Raw genomic sequence first — 23,096 nt, 5'->3', positions numbered from 1 at the left:
TAGAAAACGCTGCCACTGGTGAAGTTTGGACTGTTATTGGATTGCTTAATGCAAGAATGTGTGGCCGTGTAATATTCCCTGTCAATTGAAGGAGTTTTATGGAAATAATGGTATTGATGAGTCATCTGTTTGTTGGTGGTGTTGAAACTTCAACTTGGGGAGGGAGAATGTCCATCATGATGAGCATTTGGGGTGCCCATTCTCTTTCACAACTGTACCAGGCCTCATGAGGCTGAGAAAACACTACAACTTAATCAAATATTTAAATAGAAATTTTTCAAGCATCCACCCTAAAGCCCGGACTTGGCTCCTTTGGATATTCATGTCTTTACAAAACTAAAGGACTATTTGGTAGGAGTGAAATTTCAAAGTGATGAAGAACTGGGAGAAGGGATGACTGCTTTCCTCAATGGATTGGCAACAGAGAAATAATAATAATAATATACTTTATTCATCTTATAATCATATTCACATATGGTAGATGTCGTCATTTTTCACATTTGTAGAATTTGTTACATATATTGCGAATTTTTATAGGAATATACAGTTGTTCATAGATAATATACTATACAGCACAATATACAATCACATAAAATACTTGTATTGAAAATATTTGTATACATAGACCTAATATTCTACTCACACTAGACCTTATAGTTTTAGGCTAGTAAAGTCGAGCTCATAATACTCTTCTATTGAGTATAAAGGATTGGAGGTAAGCCAATCACGCAGCACCCTGCGGAACACCACATTGCATGCTGACTTTACAGAATTCGGAAGCATGTTAAACAATTTGGTGGGTAGACCTTCAACTTTGTAAGTTCTGTCTAGCCTACAGTATGGAAAATCCATATTAGACTTTGCTCTGGTATTATGGCTGTGAACGTCAGCCCTAGTGGAGTACATACTCGTATTTTCTTTTACATGAACTAATGAATAGAATTTTATAAATTGTAGACCGTCATAATTTTTAAATTTAAAAAGAGAGGTCGACAGTGTTCAAGTGGACATGAATTAGATAAGGTACGGACAGCCTTTTTCTGCATCACAAAGATTAGCTTAATATCAGATGCATGCCCCCAAAGTCTAATGCCATAAGTGATATGTGAGTGAAAGAATGCATAGTAGGCATTAATTAAGTAGTCCTTACTCACATATAATTTCAATTTCCTGAGCAGAAATAAGGCTCGTGCAAGTTTCTTCCTAATGTGTAGAATATGAGCACTCCATGTTAAATTGGAGTCTAAATAAAATCCCAGCAGTTTCACAGGGAAAGTATCCGAAGCAGCAGATTTTAGTGTACAGAGAATAGGTTGCTGGAAAACAAAAACTCATTACACGTTATGAAAAGTGTATAAATTTCCATACCGTCCATTACAGAAGTCGTTCAAGGTCTTTAGTTAACCCATAAAATATGTTTTCACGACAATATGTATTGGTTATTTTTAATTCCAAAGGGGGTACTACTTTCCTGTCAAACCTCATAAACAAGTACATATCTACATAATATGTACACCCCCATTATCAGTTCAGCAGTATATACAAATAATAATAATAGAAATTTTATCAACTCTAAATTTAGGACCCTAGGAAGTGGCCTACGTTTGATGGTGCTGCCTACGTTACCCTTGTAAGTTTTCACCTTTGGTGATGGCCAACCTGCTCCTGGTTAGAAATCTTTTCTTAAGGATATTAACCCCTACCTTTAGATTCATTAGTTGAAGTTTTGTACATATCTAACGGACCTAATAGTATTTTTTGATAATCTTCAGCAGCACTTGAAATGCTTGTAATGTAGGCCTAATGCTTGTTATGTGTCAAGGCCTTAAATACAATCAGATCCAAATTCCTTTTGCAAACATTAATGCTTGTTTTTCATTGGCTTTCAAATTCCAAATCCTTATAGAATTGAATATTTTTTCATGTTAAATTATTTAAATCGGTGAAATTAAAATTCATTTTTATAATTTTAGGGGGCATTACCTTTTCCTTTGGATCAAACTAAATTTGAAGAGACAAGGGAAAAATTAGTGGCCAGATTTTTAGTATTTCATTAGTTACTTAAATATTTTACTCTTATCTCGGCAGTTTAAACCTATTAACTGTTTAAAATGTGCTCATTCACTTCTCGCCATCACCAAAATGTAGCCAAAGAGAAACATTCATGCAGAAGTATAATTATAGTAACTCATGTTTGCAATCTACTCCTGCATTCTGTTTCCAGATTTCTTCTCTGTTCTCAGATCATCAGGTTTGTTTATCGCCTTAAGCATTTTGAAATGCAAAGCAATAAAGAAATTTAAGGTGGTTGCCAAAATGAGCATATGCCACCCATGCAACTGGGATTTGTGATTTGATGATTTCATCAGTTGTATCAATGGAATCTCAAATCCATTGATTCAATAGGATTCCACCGAATCCTCAGCTTAGTCCTCTTGTCTTATTTTTGCGTGTTGAATTGAAGACACGGGCATATGAGTCTGTCACAGGCAGAAACATAGGCATCTGAATGCTTCATAAATTTGCTATCTTATTTGTCTTTATTTACAGCAGTATTTATAAAGGTATTTAGCGATATACCAGTAGAATGTCTCTCCTAAATTTAGATGGCATCGGGTTGCTTGAGCAATGGCTGGTACAGCAGGTGTTGTAGTGATACAAAATATATTGCTTAAAACAATATGAATACCTTTGTTTTGAAAAAGAGTCGTAGTAATTAAAATTCTTTATGTTTGTAATTTTCCTCTCATGGCTGTTTACATAGAAGTAACATTTATTCTACCACTGACTGTGTGAAGATTTCACTAAAGCAAGTAAAATGTAATATTACAGTGAACAAAATTCTTCAAAATTTTGATGCCATCAATTATGGATATTATGAAACTCCTAGTATATTTTACTGTGCAAAAATGTCAGTTTTTCAATCACCATTAACTTGGTATAATGTTTTTGCAAATTAATATTACAGTGGTCCAAGTAAGGCAGTGTTCATTGGGTTACCACCTGAGAAGAAAGAAGCTGGGAGTGGCCCAGGGGTTGGTGTGCCCACTGGCACAGCACCAGATGCCACTGGAAAAGTTCAGAATGGATCCTCCCTTCCTTCATCCGTGTCAGATAGCAAAGGAATCAGTGGGGTGAAAGTTAATGCTACTGCTTTGACCAAAGGAGTGTATATCTTCAGGCTAACAGTCACCGATGGGGATGAGAATAAGGCCTCTGAAAATGTTTCCATTACAGTAAATCAGCGTGAGTTGACAATCTTTCCTCTATCATTGCCATAAATATTTATGCTTTCTGGCCGAAGTGCCTACCTCATATATTTTTTTGGGATTCTCACATATTTGTTTTGGCGGGATCAATCAAAAAGAAAATGTCCTGTAGTAATTGTATATTTAATGTATCCATCTTTTCTTGAGACTTTGTGTGGGTGGAAGGGAATGCATGGTCCTATTTAAGAAATGAATTAGCTTTTTTTGTGTATCTCTTATTCCTTTGGCTCATTAGTTTCTTTGGTCTTTAGCTTTGGTTCTAAGGTTTCCTATTTTTCCCTGCTGATCTAGGTTCTCCACTGTTTCCTCCACCATATTCCTTAATAGGAGTTGTTCGGGCTTTGTCGTTGGTGACCTTGCCACCTTTAACTTAAAATGTTTATACTTATGCGCAAAACTTGTAAAACTGAACCATTTTTACAAAAATGAGAAAAAAAATTCTTTACAGTTTTCCAAAATAAAATGTTGTAAAACTTAACCACCCTTCTCTGAAAGCATCTTTGCGATGATGTCCTTATCAAATGAATGTGGATTATGATACCCTGATTTCTTTGCCCTTTGCCCATAGCTGTGAATGCCCCTCCCAAAGCTGATGCCGGTGGTGACCACACTGTGGTGGCTGGTGAAGGTGGGCCAGGGTGGCTGATTGTGGCTGATGGGCATCGATCCTCTGATGACCTAGCAATAGTCTCGTGGAAGTGGACAAGAGAGCCATCTGGTCTTGCAGCGGGCAAGGTGGTCGGGGATTCAGATCGTTCTCCTGTTCTTAAGGTGTGCTTTTCGAGTTTAATTGCATTTCTTAAGAGATCTTTAGTCTTCATTAAAGCATTCAGAGTTTACACTAATTAATTAAAGAGTATATTGGAAATCTAAAGTTTAGAACTTTTTTCAAAGAAACTGGTGGGAGATGCCACAACAGTATTTTTTGACGGTGTCTTCCACTAATGTGCATTTAAATGCAACAATTTCAGAGTGTAAATCCCGGTCAAGGCGAATGATTGTTACACTCTGAAATTGTTGCATTAAAGTTTAGAATCTTAGATTGTAGGCTTCCTCTGTGATTTGATGATGGCAAGGTGGCAAGTGTTGCTGTGTATGGAGAATTATGTGGCTCGACATATTTCTTGCATTGAAATAAGTGTGTTCAGGTTTGAAGACTCATTTCATTCCTGAAAAAATGCTCACTACAGAAGAGAAATTGAAGAGATGTTGAGCAATGGTAATTTTCAGGGTACAGCAACAGCCAAAAGCCATTTCAACATAGTGGAAAGGATATTCAGAAGTAGACCAGGAGTTCCCAAGTTTAAATCTGGGTGAAGACTGTGGTCGCCCACATCTAAAATGATTTCTTATGTCCCAAGAATTTGAAATTTCTGTTACTTATCAACATAATCACCTTGTAGGCACATTTTTTGCAACTTTAACCCCACGATTCCGTAGTCCCTTAGAACACTTCTTTAGGGGTCCCCTTTGCCCACTGGAAAAACCGGCTGGTCTGTGGTTGAGGTTTCTTGGGTTTGTTTTCTCACAACATGTCTTTCTTTGAACTGTCACACCCACAAATATAAAATTTTCACATCCATAATACCAACACCACATGTCTCACTCAATTGGCAATAAATTTTTATGAATGTAAAACCAATCAGGTTGAGAAAATGGATGATAACACTGTGTTCCAGAACACTGCGATGCCATTATAAGTAATGAAAATGCTTCCCACTATATTGGCAGCTATAACAACCCCTGCATTCATAAAGAGTTCACGCATATTTTAAGGTCAACTGCATCATTCCATTTACTCTCAGACCTGATAAAAAATTGAGAAACCTTGAACATACCTAATACGGGTGGCAAAGGGAAAGGAATTGGCCCCCCTGCATTATTGTGAAATTCGCTCGTCATTACATTTAGTCCAAGGTTAGCTCAACCGTAACCTAATCCACTAACTTTAAGACGTATACCATGAGATTTTGGTTTTTCCCTTTGTCCATCTTAAAACCTCCCTTAACTGGTAGGCTACCATTAATGATATTGAGAGTCAGAAGATTTCATTATGGAACACCCTTGACATTTAGTTCTGCTGGGCTTTAGTGCCGCACACCAAAGTCTAACACCCATTAAATCCTGTGACCTAACTAAAGGTCAATCTATGACTTATAGTGTTGCGTCTGGTTTCTTTAGGTTCCGTGAATGGTATTGTGGTGAATCGATGTTTGTTTTTAAGTATACACATAGTTCTCACCGTTGCTATTTCATTTTTTAGGTGGTTGATGCCGTGCCGGGGCGATACGTCTTCACTCTTCGCGTAACTGATGAACAAGGTGCCTTCAATGAAGATACTGTATCCATTATTGTTAAGCCAGGTGAATGAAAAAATTAGATCGATATGATAACCATCCCATCCTTTGTATTACCTGCAGGACCATGCTTCTAATTGACTGACTGAAGGATGAAGAGAAATTTTTATGGGCTTCTACATTTGATGGATACACCAACTGATGTCATTGTAATATATGGATGCTCTCTACTTTAAATTTAGTAATGCTCCCTTCTTTTGGATAACCTTACCTACTGCTAGGTGGAGGGTATGGTCGTTACCGAGTAATGAGGTGTGCACATTTCAAAGACTCAATCTTCTTTAAATTATCAAATGATATGTTAGTCTTAACCAGTCATTAATGATTTTCAAAAAGAAAAAGAACTATACCTTTGAAAATTTTACCATGTGTACAACAATAGTAGTAAAATAACAATAGAAATTCAAGGATACAAGTCTTGGGATCCTAGTCCCAAGACCATGTGGGATCTCAGAGGACACCTGTTTCATGGGAATTCTCATACCCATAACACTTGATGAAAACTGTAAACAGGCATTTATGTTTAACCAAGCAAGTTCAGGGCTCTATTAGTGGGATGCAGTGCTATGAGGAGGCAGTAGGCATTATAAAGATGGCAGAATGTTGGTTATTGAAGATCCAAGACATGTATGACCTTTCAAATTAGAGGCAATGGCCATTTCAAGTGGATTTATGCATTGATTCTTGGAAATCATCTGAGAGGATAGCATGTTCTGGGCATGGGCAATAGTATGCTGGCTACCAAGTTGATCTCTTGATCAATGAATAAATAAACTTTTCTGTGAAAAAATGCTCAACATTGATCGTTCAATCCTAAGATTTGTTGACTGCAGCCATCCATCGTATCTTTTCTGATGCTAATTGGCTTACTTCCTGGATTTTTTTGCAATGTACACTCTTCTTTACTCGTCTCATGTATTTATCCCTTGGCCTTCCTCTTGGAACTTTTCCTTTTTTTTTCTATTATATTCTTCACGAATTCATTGTGCCTCTGGGTGTGGCTAATCCATCTGATTCTTCTTTCATTTATGGTGTTCCATAATCCTGTTCTTTGTCTATTCTTCTGTATACTTCTTCATTTCTTATTTTATCTGTCCATTTGATATTAAGCATCCTCCTCCAGCACCAGGTTTCAAAGGCTTCTAGTCCTTTCTGGTCTACATTTCCGATGGCCCATGCTTCTGATCCAAAAAAATGTTAAGTTTATTTATTCAGTGATCATAAATTTTCACAAAGTAGAGCCTCATACCATTGAATTGGTCTCTTGACTTTACTTTTCAAAAGCATTTTTTGAAATCTCAAGATTCATACAGTCCGAGTTTAGTGTTTAAAATTTTCTGGGTGAAGCACATCTATTTGGTTACAGTTCATTTAATCAATTGGTCGCTTGGATCAAGCATATAAAATTCGTGAAATAGATGCCAGAACTAGCCGACTCAAGGACTCCTTCTTCCCACGGACAATATGGGATAGCAACTGCAGGGTTATAGATAGCAAAAATTCCACTTGCCACCCTCAGCGTCTAGGGAATAATTAGTTCTACTTAAATGCATGCCCTTTCACTAACCTCATGTGTTTTGTTATAATAACCCATTCTTTCCGAATGACCTCATTCGTGTTCTGTTCATCTGTTTTTAAGTTTCCCTTTCAGTCCCTCGTCCCTCTCCGTGGGGGGAAATTCCTGTTACCTGCAACGTTGGGTTGCATTCCCTGCCTTTGACAGACTCTTTAGGGGGTAGAGTGTGTTGTAGTGCATTTTCATGTGGTAGTGATGTTTCACATTCTTGCTTGTTGTGTCCTGGCTTGCGTGTTTTAGGATGGCTTTCGTGCTGCATCCTGGGGTGCAGTTTTTAGCTGTTTTGCGGTATATGTGTTTGCATGAGTGTTAAATGAAGGGATTTTTACATGAGTTTGTTCGCTGCTGTAGGTGTTATTCACCGTGTTGTTTTTTTGCATGTGGTATTTTTCCTTTTTACGGTTGGTGACCTAACACTCCGCGCCACACGCCCTTGTGGCGGCTTGCGGGGTATTATGTAGATATATAGATATTTAATCTATGAAGACCCAGTTAAGAAATGATAATCTTCTGGGCTCATTTTCTGTTCCCATGAGTATGTATAATTTCAAGCTTATTGTTAACTTTGCGGTATTACTTACCACTTGTTTTGATGCATGTGCTCCATCATCTGGTACCATACCCAATAATGTAGTTATGCAATGTCTAAACTAGTGTGGTGGGCTTATGTCAGGATATTCCTTAGTAGTATGTTTTACTTGTTAGCAAGTCCATTCTTTCGGGTTCTGGTCTCAATCCTTGTTTGCAATTATGGTTAGAATGCTTAGGTTACCTTTTTTGTGCATTATTTTTTACCTTTCGAATTATATGTATAAGTTAAGTGTGTAAATGATTTTCAACTATCAATGGTTCTGTAGTTTGTGCTGAGAAAACTAATATCAATTAGTTTTGTAATTTAAGTATTTTGTGAGTTTTAACATTTGACCTTCTCTCCGTCTGTAGACCCTAAACTTATGTCCTTGGTGGAGGTATGGCTTAATGTGGATGCAGGGCGGCTCACGACAGCTCAGCTGGCTGCACTCGAAGCCCGATTAGCCCTCCTGCTTCCTCATCCATCCGTTCCACGACTTGTGGATCTCAAGCCTGATTCTGCTTCAGGAAGAACTGTGCTAGTTTTCTATGCCCAGGAGGACAGTAAGGCTTCAATACCAAATGCAGGGGAAGAGAGTGGGAAGGGCGCGGAGCAGAAATTAGGTAAATGAAATTAAAGTGTCTTGTCCTGCATCGCTATTTTACGTTGGCTCTTTCTGTTGTGCGTTCAAGGAATTCAAATATTTAGCAATGTCTCAAGGTAAACTGCACTTTTTTTGCTGGTGAAATTTGAAATACTTTGATAATGACTTGTGTCAATAATTATGTGGAAATGTTAGAATAATACTGCATGATCAGTAGCAATAATTCCTAGAGATATCCCACAGAGAGCAATGCACACATCTTATATAGTCATGGTAGGTCATAAGATAATGTAAATTCCTTGTGGTTAATTCATTTCACTTGTCATGGATTTGACTCTAAATAATAAGCAGGTTCATCTAGTTTACACAGACCCCCTTGGGAATCAGCCTTGAATTAAAATAATGGCTTGGTGGAATTAAAACATCTATGGTATTTGTCTCAAAGGTACAAGTCAACTTAAAATTATTAGGATTATAAATTTATATTAATTTAATATAATACTATAATTAATAAAATACTTATAATTGTAATTATATATACTATTATTTAGTGCAGTTGTAAATGTGCAATAAAACTATAAAAAAATATATCTGTAAAATGTTGATAAGTTATGTCTTGAAATAGCATTACTTTAGTTACAGGAGCTCTGTATGATCAGTACATCAATTGAGTATGAAAGTTGAGCTTGAGGAGAAATAGCTTCCAGAAACAGGTGCCTAAGATTCAATTGGGAGACCCGGGGTTGAATCCTGGTGAAGTCAGAAGACTTATTCACATGACTTTATATTCTCTTCTTTATAATCAATGACATTTTATTATCACTAAGTTTTGGTCAATAATTTTGGTAGCCCTATCTTTTAAATTATCCATCCTAAGGTGACTTTCATGTTAATTGGTCCAATTGTAGTCAGAATTGTGTTTGTCTGAATGGTACCCCTCCATAAACTTAGATTTCATTATTTTCTGAAGCCTAATCATATAAAAATTTTAATATCTTGGGTGCATTACTAATCTTCTCGTGCTTTGAATATTGATATTTTTGTAAAAACAATTATGTCTCTATTTTCTGAGTGATGTGGTGGTTCTTAGGAAGGATGGTAAGAAAAACTGTCACCTTCGATGAGAAGGGCTCCAAGTGAATGTCTATGTATAATATTCATCCACTCTCCACAGTCCTGTCGCAAGCTGCCAATGCAGATGGAGGCTCTTCCAATCCATCTGGTGGTGATGGCGGCAAGGTACTGCCTGGGCCTTTGGTGGCAGACCGACTAAGGAAGCGCCTTGCGCAAGATCCTGGGCTTCTGGAGTTATCTGTAGCTCGAGTCCAGACTGTTGTTTGCCAAAACACTTGCTCAAGTATGTATTTGTTTAAGCATTGTCCCAATCTGTCCTTGCACTGACTTTTGATTTCCAGTTGGAGGTGATTGTCATATCACTAATTTGTAGCTCTGAACAGCTAATGGATGAGAAAATCTTTTGAAATAAGAGTTCCGTAGTGCCTCCCCTGAGTCTGCCATTGAACCATGTGTCCTAAAACCCTGAATTGTACGATCTTAGTGAACTATTGTCACATCACTTCAAAAATTTCTTACCTTCCTTGTATTGGTAAAACTGATGGTTTAATTTAATGGAATGATATTTTTAGCCTATACCTATGTATTTATAGCATATTTTAATCCCTGTTCGTGTGTTTCATTTTTGGGGTTGGAGAAGAAGGGATTATCCAGTCTCAATATGGCCCTAATAATGAGGTTTTATTATTATTACGTTAAGGATCACTACTAATAAGTAATTCAATGAGGATTTTTTATGATAAAATACATTGTTCAGGGTGTTAAAAATTTTGAACTGGGGTTTTTCAGCAAATAAATGTACTTAATACCCTTCATATGACACCATTTTGTTTCTATGAGTGACAAACTGTAGCTAATTGATTGCAAACTGGCATTGGTTGTTGTGATGTAGTGTATCTCTTTATGCTCCCAAGTATTTTTTGTTGTGGTGCAACCAACATACTTTCAGGAGTTCTCTACTGGAATTTTTTGTGAGCTTTCTAGATAAGGGATCCATATTAATCCCAATGTGAACAAATTAGGATTGGTGTTATGATAAATGATCATATTATAAAATGTGGTTGGCATTTCAGGGCATGGTGTTTGTGAACAGTCAACGAGGCAGTGTCTGTGTGAAGCATTTTGGATGCAGGATCCTCTGAGGAAGTTCTTAGGAGATGGTGACTCCAACTGTGGTAAGAAATGAAGTACTAAACATTTTAATTTGAAGTCTTTATTCATTATCAATAAAGAAAATGTTAATAAAAATAGTTATGCCAAGTATTTAATTATCTTCAGGGAATTTCTGATTATTTGTGGGTGAATTATCTAAGCCTGATCTTTGTATTCCCTGTTGGTTTTTTTTATTTTTATGAGAAAATTCAGGCAATAATCACCTGTCAATAATAATGTTTAATGCAAACAGGTCTTCTATCTGACCTTAGCTAGCTGCTTTGATTGAACTTTGAAGAATATAACATTTTGGCCATGAAAACATTACTAATGCCATTTTTGATAAGTGCATGTTTTTAGAATGAATGCGTTATGTTTGTGTAACTATTGGTATCTCATATAGTATTGCAAACAGTGATGACTTAACCAGTGATAAGTAACTGCATGATTAGTTTGAGGAGGTTTTTAGGAGACAAAATGATTGCAGTTTCATGATTGCTTTTGTGAACACATGTGGGAAAATGTAAAAATGGTATCAATTTGGGCGTTACCCCGCCAGCCCCGGTGGCGGCGGGGTAATGTCCCCGTCTGCCATCCCAGAGGTTGTGGGGTCGATTCCTGCTTGGGTGGTTTTTCCTCCACCTAGGGCTTGGGTGTATGTAATTAACACATTGTTATATCAATATTCAGAGTCCAATGTAAAGGTCGAAGTGCTGTTTTTGGACCAATACAAAATAAATAAATAAAATTATTATCTGAGCGTTGGGTGTCCCACAGAGTAGGATCTGGCTTCAGGGATGGGGGCTTTGTTGATTTCATTTGACCTATGAAAAGTTGACTTATTCATAGGCTCCTCAGAATTGTGTTCGGTTTGTTTCCTTATCCAAAGGAATGGCAGATAAACACCTGAAATTAATTGGTAAAATTAAGAGGGGAGAATTGAGGATAAAACTATACAAAGATTCTCATAGGACCGTTATCTTTTCAAGGCAGAAGACCAAGCTGTAGGGATATGCTAGGGATTGTGGTAGCAGCAGAGTCCCTTTAAAATGCAAATCCAACCAGAGATTTAGTATGAAGAGCGCAATTGTGCCATGAGTGATTTCATTTGAGGAGTGTCAAATGTATGAATCTTTTTGGTCAAGTTGTAACAGATAAAGGGAAGATTTTTCTAGAGAAATTTGGCTTAAAGGAAACTACTGCAATTCCTTTTGGGATTTAATTGGGTAATTTTCTTAGGGCTGCGTTTGGGTACAGGATGAGCATGGTAATGATATAATCACCATTTGTTATGTTCATTTGCCATAATATAACTTCTAAATTCTTCCTCATCTGACTCTAGTGGCCGATTATTCTATCTACACTTCTTTTGAACTGTCTGCAATACCATGCATATCCACTTGGGATATGGTAATTCACATTTTTTTATAAATCCTGCCATCATAAATGTTGTTGAATGGTTAAAATCCAACAATAGTTGTATAGAAATGTGATAGAAATGCTATGAAATTCTATGAAATGCTATGAAACAGTGATGTTTTATCTGTAGGTCTTTTGAGCTTTCCATTTCTTCCTTGTCAGCTGAATTGTGGAAGTTTTTATACTTACTATATATACCTTGAAAGATTTTCGAATAATTATATGTTCATGGGTCCATCATAGGGCCAATTCCTGGCTTTTTATGTTTTTGTTGCTGTATTTCAACTAATACATTTTGCAAAAGTATGCAACAGCCTGTTACTGAAGCCTGAGACTTTTAGATGAATATGGTGGTGTTATTTCAGACTGAGAAGGATAAAAATAAAGAGGGTTTAATATTTAAAATCACATGACAAATTTTATGTTTTAAGCAAAGCACATTACTAATAAAAAATATACAAATATGAAAATAGCCACGGTCCCATTACATCATGGAAAAAATGGTATTCCCGGTGAAAATTGAACGTATTTGTAATTTTTGTAAGTTCTGCCAATAAAAAAATATTTCTTTTAGTTCTGGATCAATTACTCATACAAATGGTAGATAATGTTAAGAATCAAAGTGGCTGTCGGTAAAACTTTTAAATTTTAGGGAAATCCAAAATATGTTTTTTTTAAATAAGCCATGAGATTGCATCCTCCATCCTTTCAGATTGGAGCATATTGTATGTGGTGGTTGGTGCCTGTGCCATGGTGGTGCTTACAGTCTTTGGTGGCTGGGCCATTGCGTGTCTCTGCCAGCACCTCTGCTCTGTCTGCTGTGCTTCACGCGTCCCAGCATCTGGGTCGGAAAGCCTCCTGTCAACCCATCGGTCACGGCGACAGCAGAGGTCATCCCACCGCCGTGGGAAGAAGGGTCGTGGGGTTAGTCCAAGACACAGGCAGTCGTCGTCCTGTGCTTGGTCCTGGTGCTGTGGTGCAGGCGGCATGGGGGGCAGTGGGGAGGGTGCGGGAGGTCACTCGTCCCACCGGAAGCACTCACGCTACTCACTCCTGGGGGATGAGGAGGGTGGAGTGGTGGGCGGAGGGGAGGAGGAAGAAGAGGAAGATGAGGAGGAGGCCATGCTGCACAACTGTAAGGCTTGCTACCACCATGAGAGTAAGACAGTAAGAGGGGTTTATCCCTGTATTGAAAAAGCATAATGTGTTTCGGAAGTATGGTGAAAACTCAAATTTATATTTTTGTGGAAAACCCAGGAAAAATATGCAAACTTCAAGGTTTATGTAATATGAGGTTGATAGGAAAAATATTTTAAAGGTACTCTATGATGTTTCACATAAATATGTCGCATTATAATGAAGCAAGTAATATAAATAGAAGCATTTTTTTTATTTTATACAGAGTGTGGCGGTTATCTCCTGACAAATTTCAATTTGAATTTCCCGCCATATCATAGTTCCACCGGACATCGCGATTGGCGTTCTTGAAAGCAATAGGCATCTAGTAAACAGTCATAATCTCAACGTGGCCGAGATGTCACATACAAGTGTGAAATACAATCAAATAGCCGCTATTATCGAAAGTCTTCGCGCTGGGTGTTCGCCCAGTGAAATAGGTCGATTCTTCGGGTACCCCAGATCAACTGTTTATGATATTTTAGCCAAATAATGCTTTGGAGAAGTCTGGGGAAAGTTTTGCTAACCCAGCAAGGAAACTCGTGTCACGAACTGCATCAGTCATCAAGAAGGCTCAGGCACTGATTTGAGAGGACCCGAGGTGATCACTGAGGAAATTGGTGTCAGAATTGAATGTTAGCGAGCAAACAATGCATCAGATGGCAGAGGAGGACCTACAATAAAAGTCGTACCCAATAAAGGTGCGACACATGCTGTCTGAGGCTGCCAGAACAAAGTGGATTGCTTGCTGCAACCAGCTATTGTGTTCTATAAAAAATGAAGCTGCGGGGCAGATTCTTTTCTGATGAAAACATTTTCACCATTGAGGCAAAGATCAATGGCAGAAATGATTGCTGACTCGCCCACGACCGTGAGGACATCCCGATTGTTGCTTGAACAAATTTTCCGGCTAGTGTTCACTTCCTAGGTGTTGTGTCGGGTGAGGGTGATATCATGCCATCACATTTCTTTGAAGAGGGATAAACTATCACAAAAGAAGTCTTATCTCCAAATTTTGAAGAATGTCGTGAAACGGTGGGTGGTAATTGTGGCCTCGGGGAGACAATATGTCTTTCAACAGGATGGTGCACCAGCTCATATGAGTCATTAAATCAAAAACTGGCTCTCAGATAACATTGAAATGTTCAGGTCAAAAGAGTTCTGGCTCCCAAATAGCCCGGACTTGAACCCCCTCAACTATTATGTTTGGATCTTAGTCGAAAGAGTTACCAATTAGACGAGGCACACTAATGTTGCATATTTACGCACCACTGTCATAGCAGCATTCGCGAATATGGACAGTGCTGTTTTAGAGAGTACGTGCGATCGATTCAGGGCAAGATTGGAGGCCATCATTACAGCTGAAGGGGGTTACATTGAGTAATTTTACTCTTGACAGATACCACTACTTGTATGCAAAAGGATTTTCATTTGTATTTTTTTTTAATAAATAATAAATTTGCTTTTAAACAAAAGTTTTATTTGTCCGGATTTAAGCACCGTACCCTGTATATGAACTATGATACAGCACATTTCAATAAAAAAAACAGCAAACTGAATATTTAAAGTTTGGCTTCTCATATAGAAGTTAGAAGATCGACACGGTCTCTTTAATAAAGAGTGATCATACATTTTTTGTGGCAGTAATTCATTCCGCAAAAATTTAATTTTTATGTTATATTGTTAGCTTAATGTGTAATTTGTGTGTGAGGTAAAAGTTTCGTCAGTTTCACCCCAGCATTCCATCAGTTCAGTGGTGGGTGGTGCATGTTGAAACATATTTAGTATGTTTGTTGTCGCTACGGCATAACTTTATGGAATTTCCGTAACATATTGAAATGAAATTGTTGACTTTATAATTCCACTCACTTCATTAAAAAACACGTCCCAGGTTTCGACTTTGAAAGTAGTCATCAGGTGATCCTCATCGAAGCAAACTTGGTGTATGTGCCATCTGATCAGGGGAGGGGGGGTTGGTCAGAGAGGGAAGGTAAGGGAGAGTGAAAGGGGTGAAAAGGTTGAAATGTAGCTGGGAGGAAAAGAGAATTACATCTTTTGGTGTCAGTCGTTGACTTTGGAAGAGTGGTATGTCTAGGAATGGAGATTGGGAGGGATATAAAATTTTGCTGGCAAGTTCATCCTCCATCCAAGGGGTACATTTCAAAATTTCCAACTGCTCCAAAGCATCGAGCCTTTGTCCTTTATTTTCAAAATGAAGAATTTTTGTCACAAAGTCATTTTTGTGGTGCTTCACGAATAGGGATGTTATGTTTTTATTCTTTACACATGTTTGGTGTTCTTTTATCCTTTCTTTAAATTTTCGTCCCGTTTGCCCAATATGCTAAGTGTTGCACTCTGTGCACTTTAATTCATACACTCAACTCCTCTCGTCTTTGGAAATTTAGTCTTTAGTATGAGAGATCAGGTTCTCAAGGCATGAACTACTATAAAAGGTACATTTAGTTTTATCTTTAGGTAAAATTTTGATTTCTTCTTGAGAAATAGTCCCTAGATAGTGTATTTGTTGCCATTTCGTGGTGGGATCTGTTAAATATTCGGGGTTTTAAATGTGACTTAGGCTATTTTTGTAAGTTTTTTCCAGTAAAATTTATTAATTAGATCTTCTGAATAGCCATTGTTTACTGGTATCGTTTTAATTACATTAAGTTCTTTATTCATATTAGATTTTGACATGGGGATAGAGGCTAATCAGTGGATCATTGCATGAAATGACAAAAGCTTTTGGGTGAAAAATGCCTAGAAGAGGAATTGATTAACCCTGTGTTACAGGAGGCTTATGAAGAATCTGCTCCTCCCTGTAGTAATAGATTGTTAAAAATAATTAAAGAGGGAAAACAGTTAATTTCAAAGGATGTTATACCCAGAGCTTCAGCCATTGAACTTAGAGAAGTCAACATTAATGTCACTATTAACATTGTGAGGGAAGAACATTGGATAAATTTGACAGCATTCTCACAATTATTGAACTTTTAATCGAGTTCTACCCTCACATTGGTAACAATGCTGTCTCAACCAGTGTGCTCAGAGCAGAAAAATTGCATATAAGACAAGATTTCAATTACTTTTATTCAATTTTCAAACACAATTTTGAATTGTGTTTTCCAGTAACACATCATAAAATATCTCATAGAACAAAATGTAAGCCATGGCTAACTGACGAGATCTGTTACTACTCAACTATCCTTAAAAAACTTGCTATCTCCAGTAAAAGTTCAAACAATCATGAACAAAGGTTACTCTATGAGGAATTTCAAAAGTATTATCGTAAACTGATTTCTACCACGAAAAGAACTTATAATGATAATAAGTTACTTAATTTCAATAATAAGTCCAAAACTGAATGGGAAATAATTAATGACTGTAGAGGTAAGAAAAATCCACAACTCACTCTCCCAAAACTGTAACCCTGAAAATAACACTGCCATTAGCTATTCATCTTTAGCTAATAAATTTGATAAATACTGCATATCAGCTCCTTGCCCAACTATTTCTCCAGCCAATGTGCTTTTTGCAAATGCACCATCGTCAATGTTTGCCAAGCCCTGTTCTGAAAACCAATCTAAAAACTATTGTCTCCTCACTCAGAAACAAATCCAGCGCTGGCCCAGATGAAATTCGTGGTAAAGTTGTTCATCATTGTTTCGAAGCCATAAAAGCACCCCTTTTATTTTTAATTAATGAATCTTTGATACAAGGGTTTTCCCATCCCATGCAAAAGAATCAAAAGTAGTGCCCATTTAAAAACCATGGCTGTGTCAATGATTTGAGCAACTACCGAGCAATACATCCAAAGTACATTTGCTAAAATATTCGAAAAAGCCATGTATATGCAAAGAGCATCTTATCTCGAAAAAAACTTCCTACTTTCAAATTCTCAGCATGGATTTAGATCTGAAAGGTCTACCACAACTGCCATATGTCAGGCAATCGAAAGCATACTTAATTCATTAGATGCTAAATGCAAAACTCTTGGAATGTTTTTTGACTTGTCAAATGCTTTTGATAATGTAAAACTCAACAGACTGCTAATTAAACTCAATAGAATAGGAATTAGAGGAATTCCTCTTAACTGGATGAAGTCCTATATTCATAATCGCACTCAGAAAGTAGTGTCATCAGTTGATGGGTCAAAATATTCATCTGAAGCATACCAAGTTAACAAAGGTGTTCCACAAGGCTCAACCTTTGGGCCACTCCTCTTTCTGATATACATCAATGACCTACCTAACTGCTTACCAAATAATGATGGAATAATACCAGTGACAGCTGACAACACTAATGTAATAATATCAACACAAACATATCCCAGCCTTTTGGAAAAATCTGTCCTTCACAATTGCAATAAACAAGTGGTGTACAGACAACCTTCTAGACTTAAATGTAAATAAAAGTAAAATAGTATACTTTACACTCAATAAGAATGTGTCAGGTGATCTGCTGGTAAAAATGACCACTCAATTGAGCATGTGACAGAATGCAAATTTCTAGGTATTTCTCTATGTGCAAATATTTCTTGGGATACTCATGTAAAAAAAAGCCCTTGAACACAAGCTCAGTTCAACTTACTACTTATTAAGACACTTGTGTGAAACTATAAGTAAAACTGTACTACTCAATTTATACTCTGGGGAAATTTATTCAAATATAACGTACAGTATAATATTATGGGGATCAGCTGCTATTTCTCAAACCCTCTTTAAAATGCAAGAGAAAGCTATTAGAATCATCACCAGGTAACCTCACAATGCTCCATCAAGGCCTATTTTCCGTGAATTAAATTTGCTACCACTCCCGTGCATCTACGTTATGTTTTTAATTCTATATATAAAAAAATAACATTGGCAACTATTCTCTAAACTCTGCCTATCATCATCATTACACCAGAGGAAGGGATGACATCCATTATGGGAATATAAGAACTAAAGCATTGAAATTAGGACCCAATGAAATGGACATCAGAGTATATAACAAACTACCCAAAAGTATCAAGGATACAAAGGGAACTGCTGCATTCAAGCATAAATTAAAAAGATATCTACCGCGCAATATGTTCTACTCGGTTGACGAATATCTCAACAATATTCCTGACCAGTAAGTTCATACTTTTAGTTTCTAGCAATGGTTATGGTCTGGTTCATGTTGGTGATCGGTGATTTTTCCGAATTTGATATTGCATGTGCATGTTACTGCCAATGTTCATGGGGTTGTGCCAAACATTTATGTAACTATTAGCATCATTTCTTTTATGTACCTTATTTGAGCCTTTGTCTTTGCTCCTTTTTGACGTGCCTTATATCATGCACAAACACCACTCACGTGGTATTTTTGTATTGTGATCTCTGGGCAAATAAAAAGTAATAATAATAATAATAATTTTGCGTGGTGGATTACATGAACCCTCTTGGTAAATCACAATTGTTTCACGCAAATCAATGTGATGTACGGTTCTCCTCCTTCCTTAGGCCTATATCTAGCCCTCTTCAACTTCTTCCTGTTCCCCAATTTGAAGAAACACCTTGAATGAACGAATTTTCGTCATCAGAAGCAGGTGTAGCAAACTGAAGATGTTTCAAATTTCAATGATTCCTGCTGATGCGATACTGGAGTCAAATCTTTGATACTTTTACTAACTAAATGCAATCAGTTAGGCTAACAATGTGACATAAAATGAAAATTTTGAACAGTACATTTGCAAATAAAAACCAATCTTTATTGAACAGTTTTTATAAGACATTTATTTATAAACTAAGATTTTGAATAATTGAATCAAGAGTTTATTTTTATGAATACATAAATTGTAAATATTAAATTGTTCTGAGCAAAAATGGTCATGGTCATCAAAACACTCAATTAAACTGTAATGCATACACTTAACAACATAAATGAAGAAAATGTGAAGATAGCTTTAAGTTAAAATTCACTGTCATGTGGTTTGTTGTAAAAGTGTCATGCAGTTTATTTTTTCTTCTCCTTCCAGCACCAATGCATCTAAGCAAGTTTCAACCTTCTGCTTCAGAGGCATCAAATTCAGATGATGTGCTCTTTGAGCTACGCACACCAGGAGGTAGCCGAAATAATGGCATTCCTGGATCCAGAAGAATCAAAACTTGATTGCCCTCCATGCATGCCACAAATGCTCTCATGCGAAAGAGATCTGGTGCCTCCATCGTTTATCTAATGTGATATCTCGCTCTGGCATAGCCCATTTTTACCTTCCTGCCACACTATTAATGGGGAACGATTGTAAGCGGCCTATGTACTGTATGCATGGGATAAAAAATTTGGTGTGGCTTATTATGTCTGCATGTGGTGTTAAGGTGTGTCAAAGTATGAAATTGTTGATGACAGTGGGAAGAGCGTCATTAGCTCCCTTTTAGTTTAGTTTCTTCATTCTATCAAAAAGGTTATTGTACATTTTTGAATTCTGTCTTTTTACAGTTTACTTAAAAAAATCAAGACTGTTTCTACATTTCCCTGTTAACGCTACAGAGTGCTGCATAATTCAAGTGATTATTAAATTAAGTTTTCCTTTTCTTAAGGACACAGTGCCATTGTGGATATCATAGTTTGATTTTTATTATAATTTGTTAGTTTGCACGTACGCTAAGCTCTGCACTATACCAGATTAAATGTGATTTCTTTTTGGGGAACAATCCTGTCTCACATCCCTTAGATTTTTTATTTCTATCCAAATCCTTGGGTGACATTAAGTTGCAATATACGACGAGGTGGGAGTACCATAGATGTTTCCGACTCTAGTCATTGTTTTACATTCTAAAAAGAGTGCATCTAATGCTGAAAAAAATGGCATTTTTTTTATCTTGTCTCTTTTGGTCAAGATAAACACATTTTTGCTCATCTCAAACTATTTCTTTATATCGTGAATGCTTTTTGCCTATTTTCTAATTAATCGAACCATGGAAATGTGTGGTATTTAAAAAATATTTATGTTGTTTTAATAGGTGTTTGTATGTCTATGAGTTTAAGAAAATAACTCATTCAATGAGTGCAATATTTGTTATTGACATACCATTAATTATGTGACATTCCAAAATAATCAAGATTATTGATTGAATCAAATCTCCTTATTGATCATCGAAATTGTATATGTTAATGCTTTTAAAGAGTGACTAATGTTTTTAAATACCTTATTTTGTACTGTTACTAAGTGATATAATGCTGTGTTATGACATTATCTAATAAAAGAAATCATTACAGTATTACTTAAATGTGTTGTGTAAACTTCAAAAAAATTCTCCTTGGATATATTGGGTGTAAAATATTTCCATATCCAATTGCAGTTTCTCTAATGAAGTCTTTTCTAAACAGAAACTTTAGATTTTTAAATTCATAGTTTCTGGTGTGATATGATGGAGTTGATATTAATGGACAGATAGTACTGCTTTTTGATGATTTAAAAAATGTATTACTGACTAGGTTTAAATGTGCTATCACTTTCCTGCTGCTGATGAGGTGTTCAGCTGTGAGGAGGAATGCCATGCTACCAGACATCCAACTTTTTTTCATTTTGAACTTCGGTCAAACTTGAAATTTCACCCGTTTCCTAATCCCTACTTCTTTTTCTCCTGGGTATTGGTGTATAAGGTGGCACTTTTCCTTGATTTGGATGGGATGATTATATGCATTGAAACCTGGTCAATAATATGCATTGAAACCTGGTCAATAATATATTTTCAACCAGTGGAAAAGTGGTTCCATTTGGTCATTAAATCTTTTGATGGCATTCATTAATCTCCTAACTAATTGCTCATGGATGCTATCATTTTTCTTTTTTTTTTACCTCTTCTGACAATTATTTTTTTACCCACCCTTCTCAGCTTTTCTTTGCTCCTGAAAGGTAACCATCTCTTCGACTGCATTGCTGATTGAGTTCTCATTGAGCAATAAAGTAATAGAATATTTATGTAGATTTTTCATGATATATGTATGAATATGTGGGTGTAATTTCAAAAATGGGGTTTTTAATTATGAGTTGTAATTACTTGTACTCATTCCAAACCATTTATTAGCACTAATTTTTTCCCCAAGTAAAAAGGTAATTGGATGAAAAAAATCTTTTAATATTCATGGTTAATTTATTTCTGTAAGCATACATTTTTTTAAAAATTAAGTTTTTCAAACTTATAAAATAATTGGAAGCCTCTTTAGAATATTAAATGTAAGGTCTGTAATCAGATTAATTTGTTTTCAAATACAGGGGGTTCATGGTGTCACTGTGAATAAACAAGGTGGTGGTACCAGAACGTTTGAAGTTGGAGGGGAACAGAAATTAAACTGGGTAGGATAGTGAAGTAAAGGACACAGAAAAGAAAAGATAAATATATCACCGATATGATGCCGCAATAGATTTTCAAAATTTAGTAAAGAATAGGAATATTTGGTGATGTTTTAATTAGATGATGTAATCATTATTGGTGAACATTGTTTTTTGGGAAAAAATTAAATTTCAAGTATCTAGCGTTTTTTAGAGATCAATTGGGCATTTAATGAAACAAGGAATACACTGTATTTTATTGATAGGAATGAGCTCTTACGGCTAGTAATATATAATAAATTTGAAACTCCAAAGGCCGTAAACAGTTTACCTTTCTAAACCAAGTGAAAATGAAATTAATTGGCTAGCGCCACAAGTCAAAAAGGGTAAAGGTAAAAAAGGATAATGAGGTAGGTAAAAAGGGGTAAAAGGTAAAAAAGGAGAGGATAAGAAAGGTGAATACGAATACGCGTATTTCGGCCACTAAGTAGCCCTCTTCAGCGTACTGAAGGGTGATCGTCACTACAACACAAGTCGAAGTGAGAAGGGGTAAGGGCAATCCGAAGAATATATAGTGTTACATGTGTGGGGGAGGGGGGGGGTTGTGAAAAAGACAAGAGCCAATGGACGAGGCTGATAGTGGAGGAGTTTGAAACGATAGGTTATGTAGTGAGGGGGAGGGGGAATTACACGGTCAAAGAAATGACCGTTGCAAAGAAGGGGAAAAAATGAAAGGGAAGCTTTACACAACCGTTAAGCGAACGTAGAAGGGGGAGGGAAAAGTGAAAGGCAACCTACAACAAATAACCGTTGAAGATGTGGGACAACCGTAACAGAGGAAGGGAATACCACAAGAACGGAAAAATGACGGTTAGTGAAGGGAAAGGAAAAGAAGCACAAACGTTGAAGAGACACATACCTACGAAATATAATAATACGAAGAAACAATATACCATATACATATATTATGTTGCAAATATGGCATAAAACTTTTTCAAAAGCTTAATGTACACTGGTATAACCATATCTCATTCGTTTACCATTGGTAAACGAATTGGCACCATTATCTACATTGTCACACATTATGTTGTTAAAATTTATTTAAAAATATAATAGGTGCCCAAAGAATATTATTTTAAATTTAAAAAACAACAATAGTCAAGGAATGAGCTGAACAGGCATTTTCGTCCCAAGTTCACCTGTGAAGACTGGAGAAAGTTGGAAAAAACCACTGCACTTAAAAATGATCATTATATAGCATTGCAAGTGTACCACACAACTTCAGGTTTACCAGCGGAAAGATACCACATCTGATTCAACTTTTACTAAAGAACTATTGCAAAACATACACTAGTAAGACGGTATGAATAGTGCCTGAAGATGACTCTTAGTGAAAACTCATGGCAACTGAATCTCACTACAAATCCAAATTTAATAAGTGAAATGGAGGTCTTAACTCTGGATGTTCCGCATTTTTCTAAAATTTTAATAAAACTTCACTACCTCGCCCGAAAACTACCGAAATTATTCTAAGCTGCGCCGGGACTCATAGACTACGCGCCTAAATCGCTCAAATTTAGTTGCCTCTGCTGATTATCGTTA

At 36.5% G+C, this 23,096-nt stretch overlaps 1 protein-coding gene across 1 annotated transcript in view; it reads left to right on the top strand.

The window, feature by feature from the left end:
- LOC139696649 (dyslexia-associated protein KIAA0319-like protein) overlaps positions 1 to 13,078 on the top strand; it is a gene marked incomplete at its 3' end in the record, with an annotated part of 34,614 nt that extends 21,536 nt beyond the window's left edge. The window contains exons 13-20 of the mRNA XM_071595465.1: positions 1,583 to 1,630; positions 2,969 to 3,246; positions 3,838 to 4,040; positions 5,533 to 5,632; positions 8,145 to 8,396; positions 9,552 to 9,734; positions 10,525 to 10,626; positions 12,735 to 13,078. Of these exons, the coding sequence (XP_071451566.1) occupies positions 1,583 to 1,630; positions 2,969 to 3,246; positions 3,838 to 4,040; positions 5,533 to 5,632; positions 8,145 to 8,396; positions 9,552 to 9,734; positions 10,525 to 10,626; positions 12,735 to 13,078 (1,510 nt within the window). The remainder of the gene's footprint in view (positions 1 to 1,582; positions 1,631 to 2,968; positions 3,247 to 3,837; positions 4,041 to 5,532; positions 5,633 to 8,144; positions 8,397 to 9,551; positions 9,735 to 10,524; positions 10,627 to 12,734) is intronic.
- Positions 13,079 to 23,096: the final 10,018 nt, after the last annotated feature.

This window comes from Hetaerina americana, unplaced genomic scaffold (assembly GCF_022747635.1).
Source record: "Hetaerina americana unplaced genomic scaffold, ioHetAmer1.1.p SCAF_7, whole genome shotgun sequence".
NCBI classification, from domain to species: domain Eukaryota; kingdom Metazoa; phylum Arthropoda; class Insecta; order Odonata; family Calopterygidae; genus Hetaerina; species Hetaerina americana.
This window is presented reverse-complemented; position numbering and strand designations above follow the sequence as displayed.